The sequence below is a fragment of the Apaloderma vittatum genome, unplaced genomic scaffold (assembly GCF_000703405.1).
Source record: "Apaloderma vittatum isolate BGI_N311 unplaced genomic scaffold, ASM70340v1 scaffold20170, whole genome shotgun sequence".
Classification (NCBI taxonomy): Eukaryota; Metazoa; Chordata; class Aves; order Trogoniformes; family Trogonidae; genus Apaloderma; species Apaloderma vittatum.
The window spans coordinates 17,595-37,259 of NW_009695286.1; the positions used below are offsets into that span (position 1 = coordinate 17,595).

The window sequence follows — 19,665 nt, forward strand, 5'->3', positions numbered from 1 at the left end:
CTAATCTGATAGATACAGAATTACTGGTCTGAAGTAGAACACTGTTAGCAGGTGAAGCAGAGACCTAGGGCAGAGGACCCGTTATGCTGAAAGTAGGGCACATGAGTGGAATTCAAGTCTCCAGTCTCAGACCTTACCAACACAGTAGAGAACATTTTCTGATTTAAAATCTTCTATTTATTGTGGCTCATCCTTCAGAAACTTACGGTGTCTTCACAGGAAGTGGAGAAAAATGTAAATCCACTTTTATTTGTAAAGAATAAAAAAAAATCTTCTATAGTTTTCCATGTCTTGAAAGATAAAAGGGCTTTAATTAAAAAACCTCAAAACTGTTATGTTGAAAGTATTTTAAAATGAAATACATTTTGGGAACAGTTGTTCAAGGGTGTCAGTATTTGTTAAAGAATATAAACTCTGCTGCCCCATCATTAGGTATCTTAGTACTTGCTTAGTTAATTAATAGCTTACTCTGTCTCCGGGCTTGATATTTTTTTGTCGTTTTTAACTAGCTACTGTAGTTCAGTTTTCTTTCAATATAAAAATATTTGATTTTAGTTGGGTTGGATTTTGTAAATAGAACTGGTACATTTTGCCAGGTGGATTGTTACAGTTGGAAAATCCAGACAAGCTAGTAAGTGCAGCTAATATTAATCCTTGAAAGGTAGTTGTGCAGATCATTTATATGTAATATGGAATAATATGCATTTTTTTCCTCCACCACAACTTGGCAAGAGCTTTTTATGATGAATAAAATTTATAGGAAGAAACGATTGCAGTTGTCTTTGTGAGCAGAACAGGGAGTTATAAAATTAGGGTAAAAAAAGTCATCAGTGCACTGGATTTACCGATCTGGGTTAATATAACTTGGCCATAGGAAGACTGATGAATATACAGAATGTGTCTACTGGGATGGAGATAAAAAGATAATGCTATTTGTGGAAATATTTTTGTAATTATCAGAGCAGGCTAAATATGTGGAACAGATGGGTGATTTTGATTGGGGATTATTTTGCAAGGTCACTGCAATTTGGAATTTAATAAGAATTGGTGACGAAGAGCAATAACAAATCAGCAGGGAGAATTTTCTGCATTAAATAAAAGAATAGTACAGTTGCAGTAAGGTATATCCTAAATTTTGAATATAATTCTAATTTCAGCACTCTAGAATGCATTTTTAGTTCTGAGCTGATCGTAGTGTGGGACAAAATATACGCAGTTACCAACATATGGAAAGTTATTCTAAAGGAAACGGAATAATTATTTTAGGCATTTTACCAGATGGTTCTTCATCTAAAAATTGCTTTGCTTTTATTTTTCTAACTTTGCAGCCAAAGTGTGGACAGAAGGAATGTATCCTGAAGAACTTCAGGATGGGATAGTGCCATGCTTCAATCTGCTTGTAATACTGGCCTTTCAGTTTCCACATGTTTACCTGACAGATCTCTGTGCACGTCTGTAGTGGAGTATCACTTTATTTTTTGTGTGGTAGATGTCACAGCAAGGGGTTACAGGCATACCTGCAGCGCTACTTGCTGTAGTTCTACTGACTTATGAGGCCGGAGGTTTCTGCGGTTGGCTGTTCGGTTAAGGTAGCCAAATTTTTGTAGCTGCTTGAGGGTTCTCATGTACTTACGGCTCTGCTCTTTAATCCTGAAAGAAATGGCTTTCTAAACAGGTAACACAGTGTGAGGAAGGAAGTGTAATGTCCATTTTGCCCTGAGGAAGGAGGCAGATGTAGAGTCTGACTGTTCTCAGACCACAGGAGATGTCTCTGGGACAGCCAGAAACTAAACCCACATAGGCTGCTTGAGCCCCACTGCGTCACAAGACAGTCTCTTCCCAAAACTGAAGAAAATGCATTTGTTCAATATACTCATCTAAATACTTTTTCTGTGGATGCTTCTTGAAACATCTTGGTTGTGTGGTTTTTTTCTGTATCAATTCCTTCTGTTTTCTAGTCTTTAGTTTCTTAGTTTGCATTAATATTTATTGTGTGATAGAAGGAGAATTAAAACTTCACTGTGTGAAGGATTAAATGAGGCTGAGTTTAAACAATAGTTTGAACATCATTGAACGAGTCTTTCAAAGATATTACGTGGCTAGATGATCTTTGTTGTCATTGCTATATAAAAGATTTAAATCTGTTTCCATCTCTTTATCATAAATTGATGCATATACAAAGATAGTATGATATTTCAGATATGATCATAAGAAAAACTGTTCTATTTACTGTATTAAAAACAAACTGATAATAGCTTAGACTGTGAGTTTTAATTATTTTCTTTCTCAAGTATTCAGAAGTTGGTAATTTTTTAATGTAGTGTGCATAGTGTGAAATTGATGTGTCTAAGCCCTTTTCTCTGCTGGGGATAAATGGTGGATCTTCCCATGATCTCTTGCTGGAGAACAGTTGTCTGCTTTTGTATTGGGGAATTTCTTCAGCAATGTGGGTGTAAAGCCATTTTTACTGATTTAAATTTCTCTTAAGATGTATTTTTACTAGAACATGTGGAGAAACCAGCTGTCTAAATTTCGAACAGCTCAAGTCACTTTGCATATTTGAAAACCACAACATTTTATCCCATAACTGGAAATATTATCTTAGGGAGCCATTGAAAAGTTGGAGACTTCTGGACTGTGTCAGGTTTTAATGTCTGAAGACTGTTTCAGAGGTTTTGAGTCCTACTGCACATCTATGTAAAATATCAGCCTTAGACGTTGTGACAGCTTGGTGTTGTGAGCAGGTTGACATTCACTGTGTAGAGTGGATCTAAACAATCCATTGGATTTCTGATATGATGACTGGATTTACTCTGGTTGTTTTCTGGTATAATGTTGTCTGTGATTGTAGGCTACATCAGTGAAACCTGAGCCAGAAGTTAGTTTTGTGCTAGCATGTCTGATAGAATCACAGGTGGAATGACACAGAGCTGCCTTATGACATGATGAACTGAATGAATTTTGTGCCCCATGCCTATTTCTGGTACTCTGTTAAATTTCTGGTTTGCTGATTTTCCCAAGAAAATGCGTCTTTTTAAGACTGTTTTTGAAAATTCCTGATTATAAATAGTGGCCATGGTCCTACTTCATGTTTATCACTTTGCTTTAATGTGTCAGCAGTGAATTAGCATGAAATGGTCTGAGAAAAGTGGTTAATATAGATTAATCTGTATTCTTCTTTAATCCTTTGAATGTACTTCCTTGAAGGTACATAAAAGATGTGCTTGGCTCATAAATATGTTTAGAAGGTAAATACAGGAGGAGAACAGAATCCTGTTTTACAATCTATCTAAAACTCACTGCATATAAAGGATTTATTGCTAATCAACCTATATGATATGTTTTTCCCAGTTTGTTGCAGATCCTTGTGCAAGCAACCCCTGTCACCATGGTAACTGCAGCACTAGCAGTGATGGCTACCTCTGTCTCTGTAGTGAAGGCTACGAGGGAACAAACTGTGAACGGTCATTTCACAGCCTTCCAGCCTCTGAACAGACAGAGTGGACGTCACCAAGACGGAGCAGGCCGGTCTCATCCACCTTGGAACCTGACGTTGTTCTTCCTCGTTCAAGAGCAACTGTGATGTTACCTGCATGGCAGCCAAAAGCAGGACAGAAAGTTATAGATCTGAAATGGGATGAAACGGAGGTGAGAATCTTCTGCCTAGACAAAAATGCACAGAAATGTACTTTTAAGTGTTACCATTGCTGGGTTGTCATGCGTGCATGATTTCAGGCATGTCTACGTGAGAGGACTGAAGATACAATCTCTGCCCTGAGGTAATATGCTAGTAAAATCAAGTGCAAAAAATTTTTATACGTGTTTAAAGTAACTGCCTTAATTGAGCCAATGCATTGTGTTGAGCATATCTTTGAAAGGGAGTAATATCGTTTCTTCCAGTTGTTTGTGTGACACAAACATAAATAAATTCAGGAAAACCAAAAGGTTAAAGCAATACCTTTAATATATTTTTTGTATTTGCAGTTATAATCACATGTTGTTTTGAAAAATATGTGTCTCTACAGTGTTAAGAAAACATAGCTGTAAGAAATGTGTTCTTTGCTTCTTACTGCTTTGTATGCTGTTTATTAGTAATCCTTAGATGTGTTGCGTAGACTCTGATCTGCAAAAATAGAAAAAAGTATCAAACCTAGTCCAATTACCATTAAATACTACTCTTTACAAGTGAAAACCATGTATAGATAGAAGGTATGTTTGCTCACAGAGAAGAATTGCTTATTTAATTCCTGATAACTTTTTTATGTATTAAGTTCATTCTATCACATGACTACCCTCCTCCCTTTTTCTGTGAAGTCCATCACTGCAAGGATGATTTGTAGTTCTCTTCACTGTGGTTCTCTTAGAGGTGCAAGAGCACTACTTCTGCATGTGGTATTGCTACAGCAGTTGATGGTGGAAGTCTGCAGCCTGATCCAGAGATCACCCACCTTTAATAATACTATGTATGTGCAAAATGCAGAACAGTCTGCCTAGAAGTGAGCATCTCTTTTAGGGGTAATGGTGTGCTTTTTTTTTGGTTTGTTTTGTTTGATCAACAGTGCTGAGTACCTAGGAGCAATGAAGCTTGTTGGTGAAGAAATATGAAGTCAGTAGATGAAGAATTAAAATCTTTGTGATCTCTTTTACTTAATGAAAAATGCAGTGAAAAGTAATTTTATTTGAGTTTATTGAGGAATAAGAGGTAAAATAAGTAGGTAAAATGTTGGCTGTATCTGGTTTTGAAGTGTTTGAAGGCGTGTGATTCTTCTGAGGTGTTTTTACACACCACGTAATGAGAAAGTGAAAATGCATGAATTTAACCCTGGGAAAAGTATGCTTTTCATTATTCTTTGCTAGCGCAGATGACTTTTTCTACCAAAGTAAAATATGTTTGATGTGTTATGACCCTCAGAGTATATCTGAGGTGCAAATGGTTATATAGATATATCCCATTTCAGTGGGTGATCTGGTGGGCGGTGTCTGAAGAAGAATTTTATTTCTTGGAATTCCATCTCCCATATCTATTATTTTACAGTAGAGCATAGGTGAGGCACCAAGTATGGAGTCTGGAGAGAGCACTGAAGTGGAAACAAACAATGATCTGCTTTTATTACTTAGTTTAAATGCAGTGTCATCTCTGCATGGGTGCTCCATATGTCCTGATCAATTAAGGGCATGCCCTTCTCTGTACTAAATTTCCCTCGTGTGTCTTCCTCAGACTGTGGACTGGAATTGTATTAATAACATTTCTGCCTGGGTTGCATTGTAAGTAGATCCACTAATCATTTCAGACAAACTGATCATTCACAAGTGGGTATTTTAATGTCTGAAATTTACTCTTCTACGTGTCTTGTTACCGGAGAAATACACACAGGTTGTCAGTTATGACTGCATTATTAACACTAACATGGCAATTACTATTACTACTAATTAGACTATTACTAAATTACTGGTATTGACATGTTTTCTGATATATTGTGATGGGCTTCGTATTTTTCAGTCTTTCTAGTGTAGCATAATGCCCTTGTGTTCTTTGGAATTCACAGTGAGAGAGATGCTTATCTGAAATAAAGCAATTTCAGTTGCCGATTCAAGACATTGTCTCTTATCTATATTAAACTAGAGAGCTGATTTACCTGAATGTCTGTGTTCCAAATCCTCTTTGGTGGAGGCTTCAGGAGTGAAGAGTTTAGTAGGAAAATACTACCTTTCCTCATAGCTTTAAAACCTTTGCAAAGCTTGATCCTTTCTTGCTCTCTTTCAAGGAAAAAAAACCTAAAACTGTAGGTATTATATTGCAAAAACCTACCGATTTGGTCTTCTTTGAGATTCAGAGGCAACAAAAGCTGCTATTATTATGATGATTTGTTTAGTTTAAAAAAAAAAAAGTGTTCCAAGCCTGTTTTTCATGTTATTCTATACTGATATTGCAAGAGAACCCATGTTCTTCTTGCTCTTTGGTCTGTCTGCTCAGAGAGGAATTTTGACAGTATCTCTCCAAATGCAAGCTCTCACTGTCTTGCAAGGATGACATTTACATGAATTTCTTTTCAGGAAGTTTTGGAGCTCAAAATATGAACACTCGAGAGAAGGAACTTGTCCAAGAGAGGCATGGTGTACAGTTATAGCTGGACATTTCTTCTATATTCCTTAGATGCTAGGGATATACTTGGTAGTGATTGCTTTACTGAATTTTCTTGGTAATGTCTCCACCAGTAGACAATATATGGGTGTTTTGGGTATAGCTTCATTTCTTAAGAGAGCTCTGGTCAGTTAAGGGCTACAAACACAGATCATTGAGAGAAAATTATTCTTGTCTGTTGTTTTTTTTAATATAATAGGTATTTACCGGTTTGCTCAGCTATCGAAAGAGAGCTTTTTTCCTACTTTATGCAACTAATTTGTTCCACTTGCAAGAGAGATACAACTAGCAATCCACATTTCCCCCGTTCAATGATCTTTTGTTTTACAGTGTGGAAAATATATATATATTAGAAAATAATAGAAGAAAAAAGAAACCATTATGCAAATCTTTCTACTCAGGGCGTTGAGATACAAAAGCAGTGCAACTCTGTATCACGGCAGCAGATCGACTGTATTTTGCACGGATTAGGAATAGTCTCCCCGTATCGGTAAGGGCCTTGAAATTACAAATGTCTGGTCAGCTTTCCAAGAAACAACTATGGATTTTCATGTGCAACAAGAGTTGGCAGAGAACTACTTTCAGTAGCGAGAGGCTGCGTGTATGTATCCTCGCTGCCATGTAGACTTAGAGTCTGTGTCACTTTTCTTAGCCTCATTTAATTAAAGCCTAGTACATTTAATTTGTCAATAAGATAAATGTATATCTTGATATTCTGGTTGGTGTGTAAAGCAGGAGACTATCCAAGAACAGTCTGTTGCTCTCTTTGTAGGTACTGCACCCGATTTCCCTTGCAGTCTCATCCCTACCATTGCTGTTGACCCAGCAGGGTAATCTAGCCAAGTCACTGCTGTCTGTTTGAGCTCCAGGTAGACACTGTAAGAATAGGTACTCTTCTGGGGATTGCACTCTTGCTTTCTCAGATGCTGCTGCTCTTTTACCAACATCAGGACTCGGAATGCCAGCACTGTTGAAACATTTAAAGCAGAAATGCAGTAGGTATTGTATTTTTTAAAAGAACATGATTTAAATGAAAACTTACAGAATGTGTATGTAAAGGCAAATTCTGTGCTTTCCATCAGCAATTTGAGATTTAAGCATTTTAAAACCCAAGCTATATATTGGATATCGGCTCTTCGGTATATTCTCTGCTGATGCAGAAGTTTATGTTTCTGAGCAGCTCCTAAGTATACTTTAGACTCTGGCAGGTGCATGAATGTTTTGTTTTATTTGGTGACTATTTTTAAAGTAACTGCATCATTTGCGTTGAATCTATGTTTGTTCCCCAAGGAGCTTCTTGCTGGCTTAAAGGTTCTGTGCTGTTGAATGCTTCAGGGGAATTTTGGAAAAGTTTGATATTGTTGCAGTTATGTGTAATGTTAATATCATCTTTTAATGCCTTCTTTTTCTCCAGAGTGAGACAGAGATTATTTTCATCTTCTGAGTGTCCTTTCTCATCGTAATGTATTGGTTGTCTTTGCCCTCATTCCTCAATCTTTCAGTTTAGCAGAGAACTCTGTTAAGACAGGAAAGGGACATACTTAATCTTTATACAAATTTTTCACAGCTGTGAAAAAAGTGTGTAATTTATTTCATAATTCAGGTCTCAAAGCTGTCATTTTTGTCACCGTAGTACATGTCTGAAGTAGGACACTGCTGGAACTATTTTTTGTTCGTTATGAGAGCTGATGCTTCTTCCTCTGTTTTTTTTCTGATCCAAGTACAAGGTTTTTAAATATAAAAAAAAATTTATATCAGATTTGAGCTGCTTAAAAATACTGGCTTTAGTGTTCTACTGGTTTAGATGATTATTTTATCAGATACTTAGAGCATGAAGTCAGGGCCAGTTACAAATGGAGTTCCTAGAAAAAGACCTCAAACATTGCAGATCTCTTAAGAGTCAAAATCTTCCATTTTGCCTTTTGCTCTTCTGATTACTACTGAAATATTTCCTAGCCTTTTCAGGCTGAGTAATCCTTAATTCTGACGTGTTGGTATAACAAATCGGTTTTGGGGTTTTTCTTCCATTTTCACAAGGTTAAATCTCAGCTATTTTTATGCAGTCACTTTGTTCAGCTCTTGCTTCTTTAATTTTTTGCTTTTTTTTTTTTTTCCCAAAGAGATCAATACATTTTATTTACAAACTTCTAATATTGAATAGTAAGGTATATTAAATGCTTAAATTACTTTTTTCTCCTTCTATTCCAAGGTAATAGATGCATGAAATTATAAAACTATATAAAAGCTTTAAAAACTAGTGGGTTTTAGATGTAGTATAAGACAGTGAGAATGGAGATGTTGATTTTTTTGTTTGTTTGTTCCAGTAGACATATAAATTCTCAAAAATAAAAGAAAGTTTAAATGTTGGCAAACATAAAAGGAATAGTATTAGCCAAAATAATTTTGGATTCATTGTGCTTTGAATGTCAGCTCCAAAACTTTGACTTCCGAGAAGGAAGAATTTTAATGGAGATATATATATATTATCTTTCTTTTTTTTTAAAGTTACTAGAACAAATACAATAAAATTGCATCATGCTTTTTTTTCATAAACTGCATGTATTCATTCTGGATTTCTGTTGTTCATGTTTACACGGGTGTTTCATAATAATGTTTAAAATATGAATTTGAATTTAACTTACATTTACAAATTCTAGCTTTTTCTTTGATGGATGACTAATTCCCGGGAGCATGTCAGGTTGCATTTTCACTTTGCTATTGAGGTTGATGTAAAAAGGTTGCACATGCATTCTAGAGGACTCAAAAAAATAACATTGCAAAATCTGCTTAGCAATTTGAAGATGAAACTGACTGATTTCTTTTTTTTTCTACAGTGTGATATTTCATAGGCAGTCTGATGAAAATACCTGAAAACTGCTTAATTAAATCTCCCGATGATGTTAATTTAGGTGATAGAAAGACTCAGTTATGCCACATAAAATATGAGTTGTTTGAAATAAAGGTTTCATTGGAAACACTAATAGTTTTCAAACTGCCTTTATGAAATTATTCATATCTCATAAAGTACTAATTAAGGAGCCTGTGGTTCTTATGTATTGCATAGCATCCTGTATGCTGTCTTGATCTAGTTAATTCAATAACTGATTTCTCTGCCTGCTAAGCATCACAGATTGGGTAAATCTGTCCTTTCACTCTCAACTGTCCTCATAATTGTTTTTCATCCAAAAGCACTACTTGTCCAAGCAACTTTTACGTGGACAGAATCGTAATGGGTATGTGGGATGGTATTTTCTTAAAGTAATCTGTGTTTGAAAGAAAAATATATGTCAATTTAGTAGAAAGGCAATATCCATTTTGCTATTATGAACCCTCCAAGATCACTTAAATTAATGATGCAGTATTTCTTGGATGTGTCAGATGTTAGACTTCAAATATATATGATCTAAACCTGATCACTTTTAACGGAAGATGCCTTTAGTAGTTCACGCTTAGGTGCAGGAATTTTTTATTAAGACGAAAACGTAGAAGGATGATTATGTGAATTTTGAGAATATTTGTTGATAAATATTTTGGTGAATGTTTTGGACCACGCTGATGATTTTTTTAACAGGTGACTGCTGGACCATTAGTGTTATTTAAAAAAAAATCTTTCATGTTTTAGTCGGTCATATTTTCTGGTTCAGTGTTAAATAAACCTTTTTTATTTTCAGATAACTGCAGATGTGGCTTGTGGAAATGCCAGTTCCAATGCCTCAGCTGGAGGCCGTCTTATTTCCTTTGAAGTTCCAGAGAATACATCAATAAAGTAAGAGTATTCATATTTATATGAAGTATAAAGGTGCCTTTATTTTAATTTTCTTGGATATTTTATTACAGCAGTTTTTTTAGATAGGTGAATTTGTCAAATGGCTAAAAGTATATAAAAGAAGTTTAGACAGACTTCAGACTTAGGTAACACTCGTTTTGGACACTGAAATGGTGTCTTTCAGCTATTAGAAATTGAGACTCTCTATCGTTAAAACAATTACTTATTTATTTATTTATTTATTTATTTTAAAAATACTTAGTTATGGCCTTTTCCTGGGTCCATACTTGCTACATTTGAGTTTTCCTTTGTTGATAGCCTTTGTTCTGCACTGATGTATTTCCTACCAAGAGCAATTTCCATTAGTGTAAAGAGTTTTATCGTTTCTTTTCTTAGGATAAGGCAAGATGCTACTGCTTCTCTTATCCTGCTGTGGAAGGTCACCTCCATTGGATTTAAACAGTGTTCACTTATTGATGGCAGAAGTGTCACTCTTCTCCAGGCACTGGGTGGGCTTGTTCTTTCTGAAGAAATGCTTGCATTAGGAAACAACTATTTCATTGGTGAGTAACATGCTGACTTTCTGTTTATCACCTCTAGGTGACAGCTGACGGTTTACCCGACATTAGTAAAAGAAAGAGGTAATTCCCTCAATTTAAATGCTAATGAAAGATCCAGATGTGATATTGGGACCATATTTTAGACACTGGTTCTTTGAGAGCAGACAAGAGGTAAACTGAATTCTTACACAAGTGGCACCATTCAGTTCGAAATCTAGATGATGAGTTTTGCCCAATACTTGGATGATGCGATGTATTTTATAAGTTCAGTTTTAATCACGTGTAAAGCTTTTGGTAAATGCTACGGTAAATAACTCTGAATGTTTGAACTGTTTCTTTGTCAGGTACTGTATCATGGGATACTTTGTAAAGAAGCTTAAGCCTGTACACAGTTAACTTGGAAAAATGTATTAGGTTATAACAGGAAATCTGATCTTCTAACAGTATTTACTCGCACTAGTTTTTCTTTTGTAGTTTTGGCTCTGCGAATGTGAAACCATAGAAGTATGAAACACATAGAAGTATGTGCAGTGAAATGTTAAGCATCTTTTTGGAAGAGGTGTAGTGAAAATAGACTGTTAAGTCATTTTTAAGTTTTTGGGAAATAATACTGACTTTATGAAGTATTTATGCATAGACACAATAAACTTAAATAAATTGAGCTTTCTGGGCGGATGGTATATTATACCAATGACTTGAAACGAAAGTCACTAGAAAAACAGAACTTAGTCTCATTGGCTTGAAATGCTGTAATCTTAAGATGCCACAAATTGTTATTTGGCAACTTATCATGCTAATAAATACGAAATTAAAAGCATTCTGATGCAAAAACATTGGGCCAAATTCCCAGTTCTGTAGTTAATGCAGAAAAAAACCCGAATGCAACATTAGTGCCATGTTCTCTCCTTTTTTGAGCTGTCACTGAACAAAGGTATTGCTTGAAGATTGTTATTAACCATTTAATTATCATCAATAGTGGTTTCTTTTAGTTATATTTGTAATGACATGTATTTATATAATCGTTTATAATTATATATATTTAATATTTCATTATATATGTAATTGTATATAGTTGTATTTTTAATATTCCAGTTCCTTGTATTTTCCTTATTATTTACTTCCAAGATACTTAGTTTCAGCTTTTATTTTCTTTTCATCTAGTTTTGCATTTGATATATCAGAGTTAAAACTTTCCTCATATGTCTTCCTCAGGAATAAATGTTTATATTTGCCTTGTGGTAATTAACATACAATAAAAGTAAGTAAAACCTTGCTGAAGACAGGACAGTTTGCAAGTTTGAAAATACCTAAAGGCATAGCTGTATCTATAAGCTCCCAAACAAAAGGGCTTGATTTGCTCTGTGAAGGCTCAACTTGACTGTACATGCCATACAGCACAGACTATTACTTTAGGCAAGTAAGACAAACACTGTCTTATTCTTTCATAGTTTGTCTTGTCCTACTCTTCCTTCTATATCTGATTTTCTGCCACTGGATTAATTGTTCACTGTGTGCTAGGTAACATGAGGTGAAAATACGCCTTTTCCGTGATGAACATAAAACCCGATTTAATTAATAAAAATTGTACTAAATAGCTTGCTTATTTCATTCAGTGGATGTTTTCAGAGACCTCTAATTTTAATTCCATCTAATTTTTGATACTTTCTTTGGTCTTTCTTCTTAACTTCCTGATGGGGAAATTATTTGTAGCATTTTGCAGTGGTTTTAGTGTAATTTGCTTTATGTAAAGAACATGAGTCGTGTGTGTGTGTGCATGGAGCAGCAGGCAGACTACAATAATACAGCGATAAGTTCATCAAAAGGAGCATCTGCGTGCTTAGTAAGGATGAGTAGTGCATTTGAATTTTTATAAATTCTATTCATCTTAGCAAGTGGATAGATTACCTGTAGCGCTTTCAATAGAAAAAGAATATGAAACATTCCCTCTACATATCTTTTAGTCCTGAGACATTGCAACTTTATACTATGTTACAATCAAGTAATTAGATAACTCAACTGTATTCTGGAGTAAATTATTTCACAAGGCCTTAATTTAATTAAACTTTTATCAGGATAATTTCCTTTCATTAAAACACTTGAGCAGAAAAAGAATGAAATTCTAAAGGAATAGGAAAGCCGAAACATGAGTTTATTGCTTTAAAAATGTTTGTGACTTATCAACATCTATTCCAAGAAAGAGAAAACAGAATAGCCTCTGGATTTTGTTCTCAAATGTATGGAAAGATTCTGCTTACTTTCCGTCATCAGTTTCAGTCCAATGAAGTATAACTCTTGGGTGTAAAGCTTCAAAAGGAACTAAATCACTTGGTACGAAAAATGCAGAATTACACCTGAACTCAACTGAAATCTGTAATTCAGCTAGGTTGTCTATAATTAAATCTTTATTTCATATTTGATCCAGATGTAGGGAAAAAAATCTGACACACCTCACTTAAGTGTTTAGTTTTCAGTAAGAGCAGATGAATAAAGTTTTACTTATGGACAATGATCCGTGTGTTTGATAAACACAACAAACTCATTTCAAAGTATAATAAAGTAGAGGTTTTTATATATAAAGCACTAATGTAGCATGTGCTTTTTTGTTGATGATATTTCAGCTAGAACAATCACAAGGCCACCAGATACTGTAGGATGCTGTAAGCATCGAATCACACAGGAAGGCTGTGAACAGTGCCAGTTGAGGTATTTACCTGATGTAATTTCCCCCTTCTTCCCCCATTCTTTTTTTGTTTATTCAAATGAGTTTTTAAAGGATTCTTCTCTTAATTGGTGAATTCTGTACAATGCATTTTTTCTTTTTACTTTTAAAACATTTCTAATTAGAACTGTAAAAGAAAAAAGGGGAAGATATGAGTGTTTTGGGAGGGGGGTGTTGTGTATGTCTTTTGAGCTACATCTTGAGTCATTTCTCACTCTTTTTTGTTACCCGTCACAAATCTTTCTGAATAAGATGGGTATGACAGAGCTGAAACGTTTAGGGAAATATTTGTTTTGTATTACTTCGTGGTGACACAAGTTCAAAGTTGTTTAGGCAAGTTTGAAAAGGCTCAAAAATTGGCAGTAAAGTACTGATTTGCTGATTCAGGGCATGGTGTCTAGAGGCTGGAAAGAATGCTGTCTCTGAGATCTAAAAACAGATGCCTCAGTCATAGTGCTGTTCACACCAGAGACATGCCTGCGCTGTACGAGAGTGAAGGGCTCGAGGGAAAGAAAAGTGTAACCCAACTAAGCAAAAAAGAGTGGGCTACTTTCTGTAGCATCACTTGTAAAATGGCTGCTGCATCTGCAAGCAGTCTTCTACCATGCAGGAAAAGAGTTATGATGCTGTGATTATTCAGCACGATTATGTTGTTAAATTACAGCATCTACCTGTGACTATGCTGCACGACTGTGTTGTTAAATTACAGCATCTACCTCTTTAAAATAAGCCCCAGTAAATGAGAAAGAGTAGTAACTTGAAGACTGGCTGGTACCTTCTGTAAGGCATTCTTACCATGACTGTTTTGCTTAGAGTATTCCTAATGAGTTTGTCTGCAAGATTTGGTGCTATACATGTGCCAGTCTTCTAAAATAATTTATTATGTTTCATTAGAAAGTATATGTATTAGCCAAAGGGGAAAAAAAGACAAATGTGGTTCAGGTTTTGAAGTGAAAAAGCCCCTGAAAGTACTGGTTTGCTCAGAAGGTGGGCTGGCTGTAGGATGAACCACGCAGCACATCCCAAAGTGCTGGTAGCTTTTAATGCCTAGTTACTACTAGGCAAAGCGAATGACTAGATTCTTGATCCATAATAAAAGCCAGGTGAACTGTTGATCTTGTCTCACTGTTTGCAACAAAAATGCTGCTTTTGATGCCAAGAGAATTTCAAAAGTTTTGTGCCCAAATTCATGACTTTAAAAAAAAAAAGATTATTGAGGGCATTTCTGAATAGCAAATGTTTTTAATATCTTCACAGAAAAATAGCTATTCTGTGAAGTGATTATGGAAGGATATTGAGATTTACCAAAGAGAGGCAATTAATTGTATTTTTTAAGAAGAGATGACAGTTAAGAGATCCACATTTAAAATACACGAATTCAAGGAGAGTGTGCTGTTTACTTCAATAGATTTATAGCTTCATACAATTTGTCCCAATTTTTTTTTGAAATTAATGAGTGATTCTTGCATAAACTATTTAGCGTGTTTTATAAAGTGTCTCATCAGTATTTGTTTTGATTCAGGATCTTAGGGAGCCGGTTAGCTCAGTCAGTTGAGCGTGGCGCTAACAGCGCTAAGGTGGCGGGTTCGATTCCCGTTTGGTCCCCATGTGTTGCCTGATCTAGTCGAGAGGTGGCATCCCTGGTGGCAGGGAGGCTGGATTAAAATGATCTCTAAGGTCCCTTCCAGCTTAGGCCATTCTATGATTCTATGATCTTCATATCTTCATGCTAGCAATAATGGTATTAGAGCATTTGAAAATGAGTAACTGCAAAACCTTGCCTTGTTACAGTCACACACCTATTCTTTATTGCAATATATCCTGAGACATTTAAATCAGATTAAACGAAAAAGTATGAAAAAGTGAGAAAAGAGTACCCTGATGTGCTGTCAGATTGTGCATGAGTTTTTGAGACCGAAGTTCTTGTGAATGTTGATAGGTTACAGCTAAGGATCTTTGTGGAGAGTCAAAAGTGCTGCTTGTAATGAATTTCAGGGGGAATCTAATCCACCTGATGTTGTGCACTTCTCTCAGGGAGTAATACACTGGATTTGGGAGCATGTAAAGGAACATGTGTATCTTATAAGTTTGTTGCAGGTGCGTTGAGATTTGCTAAATTGATTGAATAATAGCTCTTGAGAAAATAGTGCATTAACATTTTCCTTTAGAAAATAAAAAAAGGCTTTTTTGAAGGACTGGGAAGGACGTTTTCAGCTTGTATGGCAACTCTCTCAAAAATCTGTGATTTGTTAAATGCATCTGTTTTATCCAAACATGGTATCACATTCTGTTTGAAAACTGGAATGTTTTTTCTGAAAATAGTCTGCTATCAAGATAGTGAAAAACCCCAAACCAACGCATAGTAAAAGCATTAAAATCTTTGGGTTTTTTAATACTTACATTTTAGAAGTTTTACAGTGACTGTATGACTCTTCATGAGTCAGTTAATTTACTCCAGTGCTAATTTAATATACCTGTTCACAGTTCTGTGCTTCCTGACTCAAAAGATACACCCGTGGACGTGAGACTCAGTCAGTTGTAATTTCACACAGTTTCCAGTCTACTTGGGAAACTAGTATAGGTCTACCTGTACTGGTATACAGTTAGCACATTGTCCAATTCTGCTAGTAATCAAAACCACCATAGCTTTTTTGTTGTTGTTGAATGAATTTGGAAACTGGGAAATAAAATTACATACGGTATGACTATTGCTTCAGTATTAAGAGGTGTTTATTTTGAGATTTGGGGCCTAATGTAGAGAGAATGGAGCTGGCAGTGCAAACTCTCTGTGTGTCCAACCTATTTGATTCCTTTCTCCCAGCAACATAAAAAAAATGCAATTACGTTTTCAAGTGTTTGTCATGGCTGTTAGGATATTAACTCTGTTGACTAAATCTGCTTTGAATCAGCTTCATGATAAAATATTGGAAAAACTGCTTTTCTGCATTGACGTGCCCACTGCTGAAGCAGCACTAATGGGAGCTGTTTCAGAAAAATAGTAAAGCGAGATAGTTGGGCGTTAGTGTTTTGCTTCCATTTCCCCACAGGTAACACGATAGAAAAGTTTGTATATCTATAGTTGTTAAACCATGCTTGTAAATAGCTTGAAGTTACTTGCTTTTTGACTTTTTGCTTTACTTGGCACTTCCTTAATGCTGTTTAAAAAGCAACTTTCATCAGATATTGCTACATTAGTCCATTGTTTGCTTATAAAATAAGAGAAAGAAATGTATAAGCAAAATTGCTATTGCTTAGGTAAGATCTTACAGATAATCAGGCAGGTGTGTAATTTAGTTGATGCCCAGCCTTTTAGGTCAACACAGTTTAACTGACTTGTTTAAACTATAATTCTAAAGTATTCCAAGAGCATTTCCATAAATAAAACTGGTAGCTGTACAAACTCATCAGAAAATTATGCTCTTCAAATGCCAGCAACTGGAAGGCAGCCAGCATGAATTACAGAAAACTTTTAGAAGTATTGCTTAAAAAGGAAAATTAATGCTTGGCTCCTTAAAGCACAAGAGGTCAGTTGCATTTTAAAAAGTGTGTGGACCACGTGGATATATGTACAGAAAGGACAATATTTACTTATCCAAAATGCTATCCTTCCTTTCTTATGCAACCGTGTATTTTCTTTAGTATCTCTGCCCTAAGCAGTTAATTGCTCTTTTGAAGCTTTTTGGGTTATTTAACAAATCTCCTTGCAGCATCTCATCGTGCATTGACAAGTGGTCACCGCTAATATGACTGCAGGTGTATTGAATAGGCAAGATGACACTTAGTGTACAAAACACTGTATTAAAAATAAATGCTCTACAGAGACATTCTGAAACAAGTTTTTGAAGCAAAAATGAAATAGGACAGTTTTATTTTGTAACAGGAGTCATGTGAATTGAATTCACTGACAGCCACGTGATCAAGTTTCTCTAGCCTTAGCACGTTGCCGTCTGTCAGCCGAGCTCCTAGCCCATGGCATCGGTGCAGCCCCTGGGCTGAGCCCTGCGCCGCACGCAGCTCCGTCCTTGCCTGGTGCGGGCCAAAGGTTGGCGCGTGCTGCCATGAGCTGGGCCTGGGCTGCTCCTGAGCAAGGCAGCCTTGCTGGCGGCCGCGTTTGGTCACAGCTGCTCCATCTCGTGGGGTTTTCGTGTCCGTGTGCGCAGCTTGTCTGGGAGGGCCCTGCTTTGGGCACTGCGGAGTGCTGTGCTCAGCTGCAGACATTTCCCAGGGGTTCTGGGCCTAAGAGCCAGCCTTGCAGAAATGGCCTTTTGGCAAACGGTAGCTGCAGCAGAAGTGCGAGCAGCATAAAAAGTTCAGTGAAGTGTTAATTTCAGTGGCTTTTTTAGAAGGCGGCAAAAAGTTAAGCATTCAGCTGAAATTCAAACCATTCTGAAGAATGCCGTTAAACTATATAGGGATGGGTATCTTTATAAATATGATAAAAATCAACGTTTTGCCCTTCGTGATCAAGTTACACGTACCTCGTTTCACAGACAAGTGAATGTAAGCGTTAGACTAACTTGTTTATACATTGTATTGTGTTTTAATAATAGCATCTAAATAATTTTTGCTCTTTAATCTTTAATCAGTAAATTATTCAAAATTACTTTTAACTCACTGCTACTAGAAAATTGTTTTTCTAGTCTGTCTTTGCAGGTTCACCTCTTCAATTTGTAATGCTTGGCAAAACACCATTTGTTTATTTGCTTGTCTGGTTTTAAGATTTCTTTTCTGTCACATATGATTTTTGTGACCAATTCACAGTCAGAATACTTACATTTAGTTGATCGCATGCTTGCTTGCACTGCAAGGTCTTGCACAGACTGCTTAGCCTGGCCTCTGAAATAAGAATAGTAATGCATGATTTAAAGGAAGTGTGAGTTACATTTTAATAAGGCTTGTAAAATGCTCTGAGATCTTCAGCTAGCAGCGTAACATACTGTACAGTGTATTAAAAAGTAGAGTAGCCACTCATATAAGACTACAGATAAATCCTACCCAACCCTGCCATCCAACCTACTGCAGGTCCCCTTATTGCACTCTCAGCTTGGTCATTTGTATTCTGCCATACTTAACTGCTTTTGTCACGTATGGGATCAGAGATTCTCGTGGTCTACATTTATGACCAGAATAGTTTGCTGCCAGCTTGGCAGCATTGCTGAGATGTTGATAAATAAGCACATAAGAGGGAAATCGTGATACGGGAAATGTATCAGAAGATTAGTTTTGTCACCCTTTGGTGGGCTTTCACCATTCTTTAGGGCAGTGAGCAGAGTCCTTGAAGCCATGAGAGAAGGTCACATTCTAAGCTACTGTCACATCTCATCAATAAGCTCTATGCAAGTGGTTTTGTAAGTGTACTCTTGAAAGCTGACTGTTTCATAGCCCTATCACGACCCTATCGTCACGCTATTAAGCTAGGTAACTGTTTAGTAACAATGAAATTCAGAAGTTGCCATTTGGTATGCAGGAAATGTAATGGAACATGTGTTTGGGGATTTTTTTCTGAGCTAAGAGAATCTAACCGGTTTCCCAGTTCATAAATACATTCTGTCAGTCGTGCAAAACTGAGCTGCAGCTCGAAAGTCAAGCTATGTGCTGCTTCTTCCCAAAGTTTCAGTAATAATTTCCTGACACTCAAATTTTGCTTTCTGTTATGTAGCTGTGTTACATTGTCATTGTCACTCTGCCTCTGATAGAATTGTGGTAATGTTACTGAGAATATAACTTGACCAGTAGCACATTTATCTTTATTACTGTAATGGTGACTGTCTCTGTGAAAAAAATTGTATGTTCGATTTTCAGAATCTAGGATGAGTTTTCAGTGTTGATATTGAAGGAAGAAAGTATATGAATTTTCAAACTGAATATGACTATGAAATCAATCTGGAGAAGAGTACAAATGCAATGAGAAGTTTTACAGTCTCTTACCACAACAAAAAATCTTTAAATTGCTGTTTCGGGTGATTTTTTTTTTTCTAAAAATAATTTGAAGGAGCTCTTGAACTGATTCTCACTAAAATCTATATATACTTTCAAAGACGGTATCTGACCAAGGCTTCTGTGACAAAGCACAGTAAGCACACTGATCTATATAGAATTTGGGAGAGTTATACCACTTACAGGTGATGCTATTTGTGGGGAAAAATAGCAGTTTTGTTATTACGGCTGTATTTTTGCATCCACAGATGCTGTGCTGCCTAGCCAGGTCATTTGAGGATAATCTTAAATGTTCTGGTACTGGTGGCACGGAAGTACAGCATCAAAGATTGTGAATGTCATTGACTACCTGGTTCTTACTTTTCACTGTTTTTAGCTTTTCCATGATAATTGTCCTAAGGCAACCAAGGGAAAGATTCCTGATCCATTTTTTTCAAATTCTGTAGAAGAGTACTATTGTCAGATCCCTGAGAGTAGTGATAAGCTTTAATGACCCTGGCCATTAGGCTCATGGAAAAGGTGATAAATGATTGTCTATTTG

The 19,665-nt window shown here is 36.1% G+C and overlaps 1 protein-coding gene across 1 annotated transcript in view; it reads left to right on the forward strand.

Annotated features, from left to right (window-relative positions):
- Nucleotides 1-555: 555 nt before the first annotated feature.
- Nucleotides 556-19,665, forward strand: part of DNER (delta/notch-like EGF repeat containing) — a gene marked incomplete at its 5' end in the record, with an annotated part of 55,050 nt that continues 35,940 nt past the window's right edge. Inside the window, 4 exons of the mRNA XM_009870881.1 lie at nucleotides 556-596; nucleotides 3,352-3,648; nucleotides 9,814-9,908; nucleotides 10,305-10,471. Coding sequence (XP_009869183.1) covers nucleotides 556-596; nucleotides 3,352-3,648; nucleotides 9,814-9,908; nucleotides 10,305-10,471 — 600 coding nt within the window. The remainder of the gene's footprint in view (nucleotides 597-3,351; nucleotides 3,649-9,813; nucleotides 9,909-10,304; nucleotides 10,472-19,665) is intronic.